We start from the raw sequence: 17,462 nt of genomic DNA, 5'->3' as shown, positions 1-17,462 counted from the left end.
GCAGTGCTGGAAAATAATGGTGGCCACACAAAATATTGACACTTTTGGCCCAATTTGGACATTTTCACTTAGGGGTGTATTCACTTTTGTTGCCTGCAGTTTAGACATTAAGGTCTGTGTATTGAGTTATTTTGAGGGGACATTAAATTTACACTGTTATACAAGCTGTACACTGACTACTTTACATTGGAGCAAAGTTTCATTTCTTCAGTGTTGTCCCATGAAAAGATATAATAAAATATTTGCAGAAATGTGAGGGGTGTACTCACTTTTGTGACATACTGTAGCTACGTAGAATTAATTACACGCAGAGTTGGTGTATTAGCCCAGTTAGCATTTGCTATTACATTTGCCTTCAAAACAGTGTAAATTGCTCTGGAGTTGCTTATCCTTCAATTATTGTTTTAAATCAGCGCAATGATTTTTTAATTGTACATCGAGGATGAATGTTCACGTTTCCGCCGCCCTCCACAGTAAACACATCCCTGTCAAAAAATAATTATATAACATGATGTAATGGTCGTTCTTTGTTGCCTTCGTTGTCAATCCAAATGTTCTTGTAAAGGTGTTCCTTCAATGCAGCCATCTGTGAAATGATCACTGCAAAGAACAGAACTTGAGGTGGCTGTCCATCTGTCTCTTGTTCCCTGCACTTGCTTTGTCTTTTGTAGTCTTAAACCTTCAATTGGAAAAGAAAACAAACTTACAGTATCTTTCAGATATTTTGAACATCCAGCAGCAACGCGACATTTTGGTATGACTATTATTTGAAAAATATATTGAACCAAGTTGACAATCTAATGACCGGTTCGACTAACTTTGGCCTCTTTATCATTCATTGTAGAAAAAAACAGTGTGAGGTTTCCTTACTTAAGAAATCTGAAAAAAGTGCATACAAAAGGATTCAGCCTACATTTTGCCTGATTCCTAATTATGGCTGTCCCATGTTTCAGTTGACCCCGGTGCAGTTGTCAGATGCTGCTGACAATGCTGCACCGAAGCAACTAAGGTGAGGAATTTTGAGTTTCCCAAAGAAATTCCACACTGGAATATGTCATTCTTTCCCAAGAAGCTCACATTCTATTCTTTCATTCTTTGTTCCCTGACAGATGTTAAATGAGTGCACATCACAGCTAGATGTGGCGGCATGAAACAGAACAGCGCTGCAGCCTCAGCACACACACACACACACACACTCCAAAATATCCCAGAGGCGTGTCACAAGGAAGGCAAACAAGCGGCGCATACAGCACACTTCAGGATTAGCCACAAAAAGGAGCGACGGAGACAGACCACTCAGACTTCTGTTGCAGTCAAAGTAACGCTTCGACTAAATTCATAGAGACAAGTCACATGTCCACACCCAAAGTAGTCACAGCGAAACTAAACAAAACAGCCCTGTTGAAAGAATCATAACAGAACAATCTCCAATTACCCCTTAATGAGGGTTATTTAACCAACAGTCTATTTCTGCTTATGCGCCATCAGCAAATAAAATCTTGTCTATGCTTTCAATATTAGTGTTTGTTTGGCAACACTGCGGTACCTGAAACTTTAGACTGTTGGACCTCTCAGTCATAACAGTATATTGTTAGAGATGTGACATCATTTCACTCAATATCCTATATACTGTACATAAATACGTACACTAAAAGGCCAATCTTTTTTAACCCACAGAGTCCACTTAAGTCTCTTCTACAAGCGGTCACAACCTCAGCCAGTGCTGGGAGAAAGGTGAGAGTTTACACTGGGAAACCAGACAGTATTCCCATCGCCCTCTTAAACATGCCGGAACCATGGAGACACTGTGCGGAACTTTAACGGACCAGAAACAATGGTGCTGTGTGTCAGATATTCCTTGTGTTGTGGCGACAGTGTCTGCCTCCACACGTTATATACAAGTGTGTGTGAGTGTGTGTGTGTGTGTGTAGATTGTGAGACAGCGATGGGGTCATCAAAGGAAGAATGTAAACAGAATAGAGGCACACAGGAAGTCAACAGCACAAGCACGCACCTTCATCATGCCATGCAAGTACAATCTTACCAATGAAAACTGGATACAAATAACCTTCTAATTAGCAGAGTCATAGACCGAGCCAATAAAAGTCAATCAAGACTCAATTCTATTATCTCAATTTCTTCCCTAGAAGCTCTTGCAAGGATGTGGAATGAGAGCTCTCACTTTGTACAACATTTCCAACTCAAGGATGGCATGGTGCATTTTCATCAACCTGAGCAAGATTTTGGCAGAGGCAGGGTGAGTGTAAATAGGACGCAACCAATCATTTATATTGACACCTCTCAAGGTACTTTTGGTATGGAGCGCTTTCCAGGGCCACGCTCCTCCGCTCCTTACATATTAATGCAAAGCAACAGAAGGCATATGTGGCAATACAGTATCGCATATCGATAGGACACTGCTATTTTCCGATACTTCTTACATAGCATCATCATTGTATGACACATCATTGCAGGACTAAATGTAAAGAATCGACTGTGGTTCATATTAATTCAATTCATCCATGAAATATTTTTTTCCCCTGATGTTTTTTCTACTAATTTCAGATGGCAAAGACGCTGGACTCCTTACGTTAAATGTATAATGCTAACTGAATAAAACAACAGCCCATGTCTTCAGGCAGCGAGCGAATTGAAACTGAACAGCGCCTCTGCTGGTCGCAGCCAAGTAATGCAGCTCAATTTGCTTCTATTGCAGTCAATTAATCAACGGATCCACTAGTTTTAACCCATTTAAGCGAAATTGCGCACTAGAATGTGCTTTCATTGGCCGCGCAGAGTTTCGTGTAAAAGGGAGCAAATACATAGACAGAGAGTGAAGCAGCAGCTGCTGTGATTCAGCTTGTACTCATGGAAAGCAAACAGGCACAGTGCATGGTTTCCACTTGATACAGTATTACAGTAAAGGCCGCCTCGCTGGAGGTCATCTTCTGTCCAGGAGGTGGATCGATACAAATGTTGATAGTGTCCATACCAAGGGAAGTATCAAATCGATACTTGAGTGATGAGATTGATAATTTTCATTTATCTTCTGTCCATTTTCACAAATATCTGTTGTTGTTATTGTTATATTGTTTTCAAACTTGGGGAATAAGTTCTTGAACACAGAAGGGCTTTGTTGTCCCGTTTGTTTAGTTATTTTGCATTATTGACTGCTCAAACAATTGTATTATTTTGCAGTTACAATGTCTTATTGTATGTCTTGTTGTATTCATAAAACAAATAAGTTTGTTGACATTTTTGTGGTTTAAATATTTGTCTCGTGTTGTATTATTATTACTGATTATAATCATGATCAACAAATTAAAGACGTTCAATAATCATGAAAGCATCTGTATGTATCGGCAATAATGGTGCTGCATTGGAGCGACAGTGAAATTAGCAGCATCGCCCAGCCCCACTGTCCAGTCAGTGCGCTCTTTGTCACATCTTTGAATTGAACCCGATTGTACGCAACATCAGAGGTCAAGAAGTGTGGATTAAGTGTCTACTGTAATGTATGAAGAAGAAGGGAGACAAGGCATCCTACCTGGTTGGAACATACTTTGGAAATAAAAGATGACCAGAATAAAGGATCCCAAACAAGTGGCAAGTACCATCCGGCATATCCTGCTCATCCTCATGAGTTCGCTTAAAGTCTGTTTCATGGCGAGGAGGACAAGGGAAGGAAAAGGTTCTGTTCGGTGCGAGGTGGTGCTGATGAGGAGAGAACTGTCCGCCAGCCGCCGGTCATTCAGCTAAACGCATCCGACACGGAGCGTACCATTGCCGGGCAGCAAGAAGGGGGAGGTGCGACTTGTGCGGAAGTGCACCCCCGCCTCTCAGGAAATGGGCGCGTCACTCGCGCGCTTCTTTCTATCACTTAAGTGTCCTGTTTATGAATCATTACATTTTTTTCAACCCCCACTATGAGTGTTCATTTGTTTTACGAAAGTGCTTAACGAGACACCCCTTTACTTTGGACAAAAATGGAATAGACCCCTAATTAATACCACTGCTAACACCTGTGTTTTGTCCCATTGTTTCACGATGTAAAAAATGTTAAAAACAACAGTTACAACACGCACAATGTTATTCTTTTTAAAATCCCCCCAAAATGATTAATTAAATAGAAACTAATTTATCCTTCTACCTACCAGCGACCTCGCTAACTAAGAAAGTGGGGCCCGCGGGCCAAATCAGGACCATTAATGAAATCACACCCACCCGTGTGTGAGCCACTCAGCACAGCACCCTTGTGATGTATAGGCGTTTTAACTAGCATTTAAAAACAGTCTTGTCATATACCCAGACTCTAAGACTAGTGTTTTGTTTTTGTTTTTTTTTGCAGTGGATTTTTAATAACAGCGGAACACTCCTGGTATAGAGGATCTTTGACCAGTGTAAACATATTGGTTCAATTTTTTAATTTGACTGTTTGACGTTATTTATGACTGTTTGACGTTATTTATGACTATGCTGTCTATGTGGTGAGGCAAAATGAATTCTTCGTATACACAAAATAAAAACACAAGTAAAATAGAAGTCCTCTGGTCATTAACTTTCTGAAAATAATTGAGTTGAATAGCCTAGCGATAGGAGCTCTATTAATAACAATATTCCACCTACACTTAATTACGTAACAGCCTAATGAAGTCCAATACAAAGGTACGTAGCCTTACTTGATTGTAGACTACATCCGAATTAAACCACTTTTTGTATAATTGTATTTGTATTGAATGGGTTTCAACTGTGCCGTGTGTCTAATGAAGTGTCCCTGTGAATGTACTATATGCAGTACAGCCTCGGTACTGTACTAACTCGGGCAGCGGTTACTGTAGTGTCTAGCATTGGTGCTCATTGTGGTAGTCTAAGCACTAGTGCCCGAAATAGCAAAGGCAGACAATGGCAACCCACACACATTTTTTTCTATATTATATAGTATTTTTTCTTTCTACTACTGTATGTGCTCAAAGCATCTCGCCATTTCCATCGCCACAGCTACAGTGCCATCTAGCGGTAAAGCATTCCAGCTACCTTGCATACTTAGTGATAAAAATCTGTAATGTTGTTGCAGCATCTTTACAGCACAGTGCAGTGGTCTATTTATTGAGCTGATTACACTCCAATGTCGTTTTCAGGTAGAAAGCTGCGGTGCAATCACTTATGTCATTAGGGATGCCGCACAGGTGGTGTGTTGATAACACACACAAGTGTGCGTCTGCACTACATTGAAGATGATGGATGGGAAGGAGTATTAAAATGACGTCCTTGTAGGTGGCACACATCCATGTCACATGCTTCCACAGTAGCATAGCTGCGGTGGAGAGCGGAAACATTCATGGTCAGACATATAGTATATACGCCACAGTTCTCCTGCAGCAGAAATAGGACGCAATAGCGGAAAAGCAAACAGTATACCTTAGGAATGCTGGCCTAATGACTGAGCAAACGGGGATCTATTAAAGGAGAAGCATTTACAGATAAACACTATTGATTTAGATAATTCCACGTTTGCCGTTTAGTTCACGACATGGAATTAAGTTTGTAACCCCCCTGGGGCTCGCAGCAAAGCAATAAAGACAGGCCATTAAAACCTAAAGCTGAGTCTTATCACTCTCCTGCAGCCTTTAAAAAGGTGTTAGATGGCAGCATCTTATCTTTCCTCATGCTGACTGCACAACATGAATACATCAGACATGGTGGATATTTGAAAACTGTGCTTTAGATGTGGGATATTAAGAAGTAGCATAGATTGTAAACCTAATTAAATTGCATAGCTTCATAGATTGTGCATATTAGAATATTGACATTTATGCAATGGACATTGATGAATAAAGGAAGGTGTATAACAAAAGGGGAAAAGAAAGGGACACTCCATATGGACACACATTTAGTAATAATACATTACATTTATATATCATCATTAGGCCTACTATTATTAGTAGTATTTTTAGTCGTAAAGGTAAAAGGTTATTTGAAAAAGCTTTTTATTATCATCATGGTTATTATTAGTAGTAGCATTGCATCTTTAAATACATTAGAAACCACTTATTTTTGGTTGTTAATGGTAATAATACATCTATCCATCCATTTTCTATGCCACTTATCCTCAACAGGGTCACAGCTGTCTTTGGGGTACACCCTGGACTGGTGGCCAGCCAATCACAGGGCACATATAGACAAACAACCATTCACACTCACATTCATACCTATGGACAATTTGTAGGCACCAATTAACCTAACATGCATGTTTTTGCATTTGCCTACTATCTAAGAAAGGGATAACCCCCTCCTGGTGGAGTTCCACATTCTTTGTAGTGGTGTCTAATTGTACTATACATCATACTGAGGTATGTTTCTGATATTTTGCCCCTCTCACACAGCACGTAAGAAAATCGGTCAGCTATTAGTATTCCTATGTATTCCACACACAGCACTGTCCCTGTGTGCATGTTTGTCATGTGACAGCGTCACTCGACAGTCAAGGTCACCATGCGTTCGTAGTTAACACTCTGGTTGTCACAGCAGTCAATACTGGTAACCCTCAGCAACCATGATTGATGCCTTAGGGCTAACTACAGCATTGCTTCTTGGACATCAGAGCTTGAACTGAAACATTCTGTACTCTTTTGTGTGCGAGTCACTCATTAACATCTTGCAGGTCCAGCAACGTCCTTGCTGAATGTCTTATGAATGACATTCGGAACAAAGTCCTAACCCCTGCAGTGTAGTGTGGGATTGCAGAGGTACCCTTTGAGTGACAGGGTTTAAAAAAAGATATATATTGAATAATTCAAACTGGCAGCAAACTCATTTGAATCCACCGCTCTGGCATTGACCTCAAGTCAGCCAAGCACTCTCAATGACGGACAACCTCGAGGACCTCAAACTGAGGAAATATTTGCTCACAATAACAGCAGATCGTATTTTTATGATGCCCTTGATACTGGGAAAAGTGCAGAGACTGATAAGCAAACACGGACATACTATTCTACACTTTCACAATTCATAATATCTTCAAACTTTTGCTTCCCCAAACCTCAATCATAAATAAAGTAAGGGAGTCATACTTTAAAACACAAGCAGTATGCTAATGCTAGTCAAAGATTTCTATATGGCAGGAGAGTTCTACTGTTTTTAAGGATCTACTGCAACTGCTAGTCAGAGATCCTCTATATCAGGGGTCTCAAACTCAATTTACTTGGGGGCTACTGGAGCTCGGGTCTGGGTGAGACTGGGCTGCATCAGGTTTTCCAAAAAAAAAAACAAACAACGCATTTATTAAAAAAAATAATTAAAATAAACTTTGCTTTGGCTCCAATTTTCTACAAGAAAAGCTCTGATAAAACATTCCACTGTTCTCAAATATCTTTTTTTTTTCTACACAAAATAAGATGAAAAATAAATAAACAAATCAAGAATAAAAAAAATCAATCAATCAGTAATAAATACATAAATAATAATAATAATAATAATAATAATAAAACGGCAAATAATAAAAACTTAAGAAACCACATATAGTTGGTGGGTAGACAATTTTTTTTTTCAGATTAAAATGAACAAAGCATTATTAGAGCCCTGTAGACATGACAAAACACGACTATAGTCACATTTATACTCTTTTTATTTACAACATATTGCGCAACTGCAGGGTCTTGAGACACATGCTAACTCGCAACTAGAGAGCCAGCGAACTAAACGGTAGCCTTCAAGTTATTAGGGAGGATAACTATTAACAGTTGTTTAACCTTTAACATGAACATGAATCAAACGTAATAATTTTTTCTGCGTACATGATACCATACAGCATCCATATCAAACTTGGCGGGCCGCACTAACATTAAACTTTCATATCAAGGCGGGGGCCTCAAACTAGTGTCCTGAGGGCCACATTTGGCCCGCGGGCCGCGTGTTTGAGACCCCTGCTCTATATGAAAGGACTGCTCTGCTGGTTTTAAGGATCTACCTACTACGAATACACTAATCAAAGTTCCCTGTTTTTAAAGATCTACGGCATGAAAAAACCCAATTCATATATTGTCTTATCGCAGGAGTGATGTGCTGTTTTTGAGGATCTCCCGCTGGCATGCCAGTCAAAGATCCTAACTGTAATAAACATGTAACTTTGTCACCACCTCTGTCTGGGTCCAACCAATACATAATCATCACAAGCAGCACACGGCTGTATTAAAAACGGGAGCCACTCTGATATATTTTCTACAATAAAGATGCTAGACCCAATCCGACGTAGGTCAATAAGAATCCGTCTTTATAGGCTTTACATCAAGTTTCACTGGGCTAATTAAAGCAACAATGTGTAAAAGGTGTGCTGTAAATATTACATCTTCAAAATCATTTTGATGCTACACTGCCTTCTCCGGGGATGGCATTGTCTCATTGTTGTTGCCATAGTGACAGCGGATCTATTCAAGTGGTCTATGGCCCTGGACCAGCCTTGTGTAGTTATCACACTGGATTAAAAGGAGAGGAATAACTGGAGCAAAAAAAAAAAAATATATATATATATATATATATATATATATATATATACTATAGAATTGTTTATCGTCTTACCTTGACTTTGTGCCAAGGAAAGGTCAATATAGTATTAATTATAAAGCAGTCAGTAAGCAAAACAATGGCACATTGGGGAGAAATGAAATAATAAAACAGCATCCTTCCACTTCATTGCAAAGCGGCTCACTGATCAGACCATTACCATAAGACCATTAATATGATAATTACCTGAGCTGCGCCAAGTGCGTGTTATTGACTAGATAAGTGGTAATGGCAGGGTTGAGCAGGTGATGCGGTCTTTAACCGGGCAAGTGGAGCACGAATTATAGCATGATGGCTGTGAAGGCAGTTGCAAACACAACATACGTTCATTATGAGCTACAACATATTTACATGCACGGTGACAAGACAGGAATCGCAAGCGGTTTACCTCCACCATCATCTCTAAGCACCAGAAACAGTCCATCCTCAGGGGCCTCAAGAAGGACATGCTGCACAAAGGTTGAGCCACAGGTTTGCTGCACTGTTATTGTACGGTTATTGCATGGGTTATTGCACGGTTTATTGATATCGCCCCTTCACATACTTTGGATGTATCATCGTGATGCAGCATAATAACAACATAACATGGGACAAATTGTCATTATGTAACATAAACATTCAATTAAGGGATTCAATAGCATTGGACATGCCATCACTTAAATAATTAGATTTTGAATGTAAAATTAGATTGAATCATTATCTTATAGTCTTAAATTAAGCCATGGGTAGTAAAAAAAATAAATGTTTGTTTAACAAAAAACATATTGCCTAAGGATAGGCAATACAGTATATACTGTAGTTTAGGTGTTGTACTAGGGGGACATCTTGTGGCCGAATGGTAATATTACAACCAAAAGGTGCCAGGAATCACTTGGGAGAAGAAAAAGCTGGAATTCCCATCCCTCTCGAGCACACTTCTGTCAGTGCACTTCAACATTAATATGATGGAAACTGCGTACTTATAGTTCCTGAGGCCGTTTTTGACACTAGCCCATATCCAGTACTGTCGTCGCGATCTTCCCGGAAATGACGATCTCAATAGCTTTCCGTCTCCCTTTCACTGCTTTTGTTGAGTAGTCCCTCCCCTCCCGCTACGTCGGCCAGATGGTGATAATTCTAAGTGTCCATCGCTGCACGCCCTACATTTGGGGTGTGTTGGGTGCAACATCCCGGTACTAGCGGCGTGCTTCTCATTATGAACGCACTGATCCAATCATAATTAATCAAGTATAAGTGCTGAAGTGCGCAAGTTGAAACCTAGCGATGTGAGGAGATGCGTTCTCGTGCTTACTGTAAATGTAGAATTCCCCACGACTGTGAATCATTATTGTGTTTCTTCAATTGTCCAAGACTGTTGAGCTAAAAGTTAATGTGATTTATGTGTACTTCTATGAATTGGTGTTGTTTGTGAAGTTTCAGGATACCTGCCGACATGTACGAGATTGTCGGGTACGCAGAAGTTAGGAGCTTTCGATGGGTCCATGAACGCAGATCCTCTAGTGGCCAGAGTCTGTAGTGCACCCACGGCCCCGCGCTGGGACTGGTCCTTTCGCAGCCATTTTCTGTCCAACCAAACAGCCGTCTCAGGGAGATAACCAACCAGGGCTTCATTGCAGGTCTGTGTCTGGCTCCGGCCAATGATTGCTAACCGATTTCTCGTTAGCTCGAATGGAAATGTCCGCCGCCGTCCGACTTTTTTTATTTGTCGCCTGAGTGAACGAGGAAGTAACGCTTTGGCGACACTTTTAAACTGACGGTTAGGAAACATTTCAGCCGCGACCACGTTCTTGCCGTGCTGCGTTCGACAAAGAAACGACAGGCCGACGCTTTTCGCCGCTGTGGGTTTAAAACGTCAACTCCTGCAATGGGAACACCGTGTCTGTGCGGGTTTACCTACTGCAGGTAACAGGCGGCGAATGGCCTCTTCTTTGTCAGGCAGAAACGAAACCAACGTTTTCGTTAGGCTCAGACACACAAGCTAGCGTTGGTCATTTGATTATCACTTGCTAGCATGCTATACGCTAGTTAGCACACCTTAGCCTTGCAAACGGAGACATCATTTTGGCGGCTGTTTTGTATAAATGTGCAATTACGTATACGAGTTTAGCTTTAAGTATGCCAACGTTAAATACATATGATTTTGTCCGAAGGAAACCAATGGTACTCGTTGACATGTAGCATAAGGTCCAATATTACGTCATTCCAATAGGCCACAACTAATGACGTCATTTTATATGACCTACACATGCATCTCATTATTTTTTACTTTTACAAGTAAAGTTGTTTACTTCGTTGTCACGTCTTGTAATATCCGTCTGAGACCAGCCAAAGTAAACGTTTTTTCCATTTCATTGTCATGGTTGAAGAAAATTTGTAATAAATATAATCAAATGCATTGCTGCTTTAGAGGAGAGCAAGTATAAAATATCAGTTTAGTGTTTGTACAGTGCACTCTTTGGAAAATAACTTTCAAAATGTGACAGGCATTTTCATTTATTAACATTTTGTCTGTCATTGTTTCCACGGGTGTGCAGAAATCCATCATAGTGGCGTGGGCAAATAAGCCAAAGGGTTCAATTAGACACCTGTCAGTGTGTAAGATGTGTGATGATGATTATTTGTGTCCCAGATGGACGGAGACGGTCCCACTACCGACGCCTCCCAGCTGGGAATCGCTGGAGAGTACATGCCGTCCACACATTATGTCCTCCAGCAAGATGGTGAGAGAATGCTGTCGTTTCTATTATCTCCCCTTTAAATAAGAGCCTAGACAGTAGGCTGAAATATGACATCCATCTAGTTACGGTTGGGAGATCCAGTGATTGTTATCTAACGCTGCCACATTGTCAACAAATCATCTTTTGTCTGCATTACGGCTTGCATACACGGTAGACATAAAAGGGGAAATTACTGACATCTTGTGGATGATTGTTCACAGTGCAAACTCTTAACACGTACAGTATTACCATGCGTTATTTCTTGAATTCAATCGTGTTTCTCACCTCAATAAGCCAAACAAAGGTGAGAAATACTGTTGAATCGAATACAAGAAATAACAGAAAGATGGTGCCCCAAATTAAGCCTTTTCAAGCATAGAAATGGCAAAATGAACAATACAAATGTAAGGCATTCAGAAAATGCCATCAGACATAATACTATATGGTATTCTACACTGGTCACTGGGTATCAGCCATGTCGTTGTAATGTTCAGTGAGGCACACAAGCATCAGACTCGATTACCGGAGCAATAGGCTTTTATTTCAGGTTTGAATTATCCTGCCACAGTCACAATAAAAGTAATATAGTAGTAATAAACATACTAACACAGGCTACATTTGCAGCCGTAACCCATGGCAAGCTGAAACTCCACTCTGAACCCCATGACGTCACTTCATGTCACATGATATTTGTATTGCAACACACACTATCATAAATCTGATTGGTTGTAAATAGCCTATTTTTTTGTAATTATATCTACTGTATTGGTATTACAAGTGACTATAGGGGTGTTATTGCCAGTGTAGAGGGCTCTAATGTTAAAAACAGATGTTTTTAACATCTATTAATAATAAACTGTGCTAAACAAGGAATTATACTGTATTTAAATTTACTATATTAATTTATATTATATACTGTATTTTAATTTTTTTCTCCCAGATGATGCGGATGAAAGTATGAACGATCATGAAGAAGGTGGCTCGAAGGACAACTACAGGGAGCAGGACATCTATCTCCCCATTGCTAATGTGGCTCGCATCATGAAAAACGCTGTCCCACAAACTGGAAAGGTCTGTCAGGGGCAACGCACGTCTTGTGTGAATTCCATGACTTCTGCTGCTATTTTTCCAAGTACACATCTTGCAAGACGTGTGTGCATTTTCCTTGCAGATAGCAAAAGACGCCAAAGAGTGCGTCCAAGAGTGCGTCAGCGAATTCATCAGCTTCATCACGAGCGAGGCGAGCGAGCGCTGCCACCAGGAGAAGCGCAAGACCATCAACGGCGAGGACATCCTGTTTGCCATGTCCACGCTGGGCTTCGACATGTACGTGGAGCCGCTCAAGCTTTACTTGCAGAAGTTCCGAGAGGTGAGACCTGCACCAAAAGTTCTACCATTTTAGAAAGAGCGATGCTTAATTTGGTGTAATTGGTTAGAACAACAAAGGTTCACCAGATTGTTAGCAACACCTACTGCTGAGATGCATTTCATTTGCAATTGATGCGTGCTGTAAAAAATAGCATCTCAGCCCATGGACTGTGTTTGGAGGGGTACCTGAAACTGCAATTCACTAACTCTGCCACTAGGTAGCGCAACATGTCAGTAATTGTGGTAAAACAATGGTCCACGGTGCATAGCGGTCATATACAGTCATTCATTTCTAGTGATCTTTCTAAAGGCAAGACTGTAACATAGTGCTCGTATTTTAGCGTAGCATTCTAGAATAGCAGCATCATGTCGTGTATTATTATCAGCGGTGTGCATTATTTTCCCCTCCCTAGGCAATGAAAGGGGAGAAGGGGATGCCTGTGGCGGACGGCCTCGGAGAGGAGCTCACAGACGATAGCTTCAGTGAGTTAACTTTTGTCTTCAAATTTCTCTGTTTTAGAAGCACACAAACGTTACATGTGCCTTTTTCTCCCCTCTGCAGCAAACCCTCTTCCAGCAGGAATTATAACAGCAGATGGTCAGCAGCAAAACGTCATGGTGTACACCACCTCATATCAACAGGTAGTGTACAATTTTTGGATGTGGCTTGAATGCAACAGCCACTAGACCGTAATTATTTGAAAATTCATATATAAATTAAATAATGTTAATTGGAGCATCTATAGTACTTCCTGTCTAAATGCCACCTGATTGTTCAAGCACCCTCCTGCCTGTGTTACAGATTCCCACCGTACAGCAGATCCAGTTCTCATGACAGGGTCTTACCTCAGCGTTAACAAGTTGCCCATGCTCGCCAGATGGCCTACGACCCATGGCTCTGGTGGAAAGGCGTATCTTTCATGTACAGAGAAATCACTGTTGAGTAGGAAGTGTAGTTACTAGCTGTGTGGTACCAAAATGTTTTGGATTTCATCTGAACCACATTGGAAACATGGCTGTTTTTCTTTTTAAAGGCTAGTCTTTACATGATAATCAGCTGTCTCATTTTTTTGTTCATGTGTGCATTGTAATGTTTGCTTTTATGCGTTTGTTGTTTTTTTTTTGATCTGGTTAGGGAGCAGGAGGGAGGGAATGGGAAGCTTACTTTTAGCGACTTTTCCAAATAAACTGCAAGAAGAGATGCTTCTGTCATGCCAGGTCTTTTGTAAATTCACCCAATTTGTCATGTACTGAAGTCATTGGAATAAAAATGTTCAAAATGTGTTAACTTACTAGCATTTTTATTTATAGCATTAAAACACCCTATAAAATAGATGCCAGTGGCTTCCATCCATGATTGCATATTTCCCATGTATGGTTGAACCTCTGCATCTTTAACACAGTGATGCATTTTAGCACAGTAACTAAAAAATATGTTCTCCGTTTGATTAGTTACTGCTGTTCAAAAGCTTCCTTCATCATAATGCTAATAATTATAATAACTATACATAGTATGTTGCCACTGCAAATGACTTGCTGACAAAGTGGTCCATTTAATGAAATGAATTATGCTATTATGAATTAGCTGTATACACTACGTATTATGTTTTCATTAATGTATTAAGCATAATGCAAGTATGCTTAGACTTAAGAAAACAGTTATCTGACCGTGTTTGCTTCTTCCTGTGTCTAGTTCCAAAAGTCAATGTTTCAACTTTAAATTAGTGGCAGTCACACTTCATGTTTCCAGTTTTGGTCTCGCTACCGTGTCGATGCAAGTCATTTAAATGTCATATTTCCTGTTGGGGCTAAAAAGGACATGTAATTTCCTGCTATACAAGCACAGGAACCGCCTTGAAAGGCTTTTCCCCGCTTGGAGCTTCCTGAGCCGCACCCACACAGCCATTCTGCTGGCGTCTCCCTGCACCCCATGATGGACAGACACATAGTGCCAGCATGTCTCACTAAACTTGTTTGCACATCTATGGCATATGTACACAATGACACACACGCACACACACTCCGCCCTTTCCTTTTCCTTCTTTCCAGCTGCTTTACACATCTGCCTGACTGATTGTTACCCCTCCCATCCCTTGCTGTATTGAAGTCACACTATAAATAACCCCAAGTGTAAGTTTATACACATTAAAGCACAGTTATACATCCTCGACAAGGAGTAGGAAGAAGCAGAGCTTATTTAATCCCACCTTTTTTCCATGTATCACCAATTGCTGATTTGCTGATTGTTGGCTCACATTCAGTTTTTAAACATGTACCACATGACTAGGAATTGTTTTTAATAATAAAACTTAAAAGGATAAAGATGTGTAGTATCAAAGTTAATACTGTATCACATGTTTTTGTTTGTATGGTCTACCTAGATGTGTATCTAGTCAGTTACCACTAAGATATTTACATCCCTATTTATTATTAAAAAAAACGTATATATTTTTGTTTAATTGTGATTAATTATGAGTTAACTACAGACAAAAAAGTTTAGTCTGCAAACTAAAAAAAAACACTTCATGACCCCCACCCCACCCCACCCCCTCACTCAGCTTTTCTAAAATATTTGATTGAAATCCAGCCCCCCTATCAATAAAGCTGCTGTGGACGTCTGTTGTGGATCTTGCCAACAGCCCCCGCCCCCGATAAGTGAGCCGCTATCATGCACAGATAGACACATATCTGTGCCCTGCTGTCACTCATCCCTTGACCCAAAAGCTGTCTCTTAAATCTGCAGAATGCCATCCCTGGACTCACACAGTATCACCTCCTTCCTGTCTTTCACCTTTAACCCCATCTGCCCTGAAAGGGGGATGCATGGCAGCATGACCCCCAAAGCGAGGAGGGCTGACAACAAAGCGCCCTACAGTCAAAGCAAAGGAAAGAGGCATCCCAGAACTCCCTGACACCAAACCTTTTTCACCCCCCCCCACACACACACCTCTTAATGCTCCAGATGCCGCTCCACTTGGTACCAGGTCTCTGATAACACGGTGTGGAGTGGTCTGGGACCTATCATGACTCCATGTTTCCTCCCACCGAGCACTACAAAACATTTGCTTGATGACATTTTTGTAATTTTCACTTCAGCCACACCATGTTGTACTTCAGTTATTCAAAAGTACACCACTCACCAGTGGTAACGAAGCATTGGTGCAATAGTACATCTGCAAATAGTTGATACTAAACGGCTAAAAAAACACACACACACTTTGTATGTGCAGTATATATATATATATATATATATATATATATATATATATATATATATATATTAAAATATCTCATGAATGTAAATCTACGTTCTACTCCTCTTGGCTGACCTGCTCAGATTCAACAACCTGCTGTCCAACCACGCCTACTTTGTTATTGCGATTGGTTGGGGTCCCGCACTTGTTTGCTTCACTTTTCAGAGAAGAGGCGTTCAAACAGTCCATCCATCTATCCCACGTCTCGGATTCCTGCTTGGTAGAGTCTAGTATTATCCTTCTAAGAGTAACATTAGCTTTATGTGTTGTAGCATAGGGACCTGAAAAACAGGCTTGAGATATCTTTTGATGCTTCTTGCTCTCAGACATCTCTTAAAATACCGCTGGCATAAAACACTACAGAAATCACAGCAATAAAACTCATGTTTAAAGTATAAACACACTGCATTGTCTACTATATTGGGTAATATGAGTGTAAAGGTGACTATAGGGGTGTTATTTCATGTCAGGGGGGCTCTAATAATGTAAAAAAAAAACATTTAAAAGGTTGTAAACAGATTTTTTAATGCTCCAAATACAAAATTATTTTATTCATAAATAAGGAATAATAGGCTCCAGCTTATCCGCAACCCGAGTTATTATTGTTGTGTCAAGGAGCAATTAACAGCGATAAAGAAGGGATTACTGTATAGAATGCCAGGCAGCCATTGTTTAAATGTCAAGTGTGGCCTGAGTGTATTCAGTGTATAGTTCCTTTAAGCAATAAGAGGCTCTGTGGATGCTTGGCCCAGGACCGGCTGCTGCAGTCTGGTCTGAGAGATTATGGGGCAGTGCAGCAGAAAACAGTCCAGAGGGAATTCCTTCACCACTATCCTTAAAAGATTCCACTTAAAAACAGAATATAGGCTATTGTCAATCAATCTCCTTCTTGTCGCTAGTAAACTAGCTAATGGGAGCTGCTTGCTAACTGCTAATAAACCATAAAGGAAGACGAAGAAGCTAACCGGCTGAATTAATCTTCGCTTCAAAGAGTTGGAGGCAGGAGCAATAAATTTTAACAAGGATACAAAAACTCAGGAGGGAATACATTTTAAGCATAACTTTCACTTTGACACAAATTTGGCCATGCTATGTATATATTCATCCAAAATGTCTAAACAATGATTCCACAACATAAACAACACAAACAATGGTTGGTTTACATGAAAACAGCTTTTTTTTTTTTTTTTTTTACCAATATGACACCAAGAACTATTAACAATTTTTCAACTCAACTGTGTGTGCATGCATATCAATGGCTGCTCGATGGCGGCCATGTTTTTTCAACAGTCTAACACACGTGTCAATGGAGGGTTGTAGCACGGCAGGTTTTCTCTCCAACCAGTTTCTCCAGCAGGTGATTTAATTGATGAGCTCCTTCCTTCAAATTGAAGGTGGTGTTGATCATTAAAATCACCTGCTTTGGTGATCGACTAGAAAGATAACCTGCAGTGCCGTGGCCCACCATGGCATGAGTTTGACACCCCTGGTGAAACTCATTCAATACAAACAATGATATTCTATGATTGAATTATTCTCTATCTACCTACCTTGATTGACTGTT

The 17,462-nt window shown here is 40.3% G+C and overlaps 2 protein-coding genes across 5 annotated transcripts in view; one reads left to right on the top strand and one right to left on the bottom strand.

The window, feature by feature from the left end:
• The window catches only part of chst11 (carbohydrate (chondroitin 4) sulfotransferase 11), a 60,330-nt gene extending 55,658 nt beyond the window's left edge, over window positions 1-4,672 (bottom strand). Inside the window, exon 1 of one of the 2 annotated variants that reach the window (XM_058078078.1) lies at window positions 3,563-4,672. In XM_058078078.1, coding sequence (XP_057934061.1) covers window positions 3,563-3,665 — 103 coding nt within the window. In that variant the 5' untranslated portion in view covers window positions 3,666-4,672. Of the gene's footprint in view, window positions 1-3,547 lie in introns of both variants that reach the window. The other variant, XM_058078077.1, reaches the window with a different exon arrangement.
• A 5,322-nt stretch (window positions 4,673-9,994) lies between these two features.
• On the top strand, window positions 9,995-13,932 carry LOC131132458 (nuclear transcription factor Y subunit beta-like). 3 transcript variants are annotated; one of them, XM_058078080.1, is made up of 7 exons: window positions 9,995-10,175; window positions 11,189-11,279; window positions 12,217-12,347; window positions 12,448-12,645; window positions 13,058-13,127; window positions 13,207-13,286; window positions 13,447-13,932. In XM_058078080.1, the coding sequence occupies exons 2-7, from the start codon at window positions 11,189-11,191 to the stop codon at window positions 13,477-13,479; spliced, it is 603 nt and encodes a 200-aa protein (XP_057934063.1). In that variant the 5' UTR covers window positions 9,995-10,175; the 3' UTR covers window positions 13,480-13,932. The 3 variants fall into 3 exon arrangements, with proteins under 3 accessions (XP_057934063.1, XP_057934065.1, XP_057934064.1); XM_058078082.1 differs by lacking the exon at window positions 9,995-10,175 and adding an exon at window positions 10,253-10,315; XM_058078081.1 differs by lacking the exon at window positions 9,995-10,175 and adding an exon at window positions 10,312-10,461.
• Window positions 13,933-17,462: the final 3,530 nt, after the last annotated feature.

The sequence above is a fragment of the Doryrhamphus excisus genome, chromosome 7, assembly GCF_030265055.1.
Source record: "Doryrhamphus excisus isolate RoL2022-K1 chromosome 7, RoL_Dexc_1.0, whole genome shotgun sequence".
Classification (NCBI taxonomy): domain Eukaryota; kingdom Metazoa; phylum Chordata; class Actinopteri; order Syngnathiformes; family Syngnathidae; genus Doryrhamphus; species Doryrhamphus excisus.
This window is presented reverse-complemented; position numbering and strand designations above follow the sequence as displayed.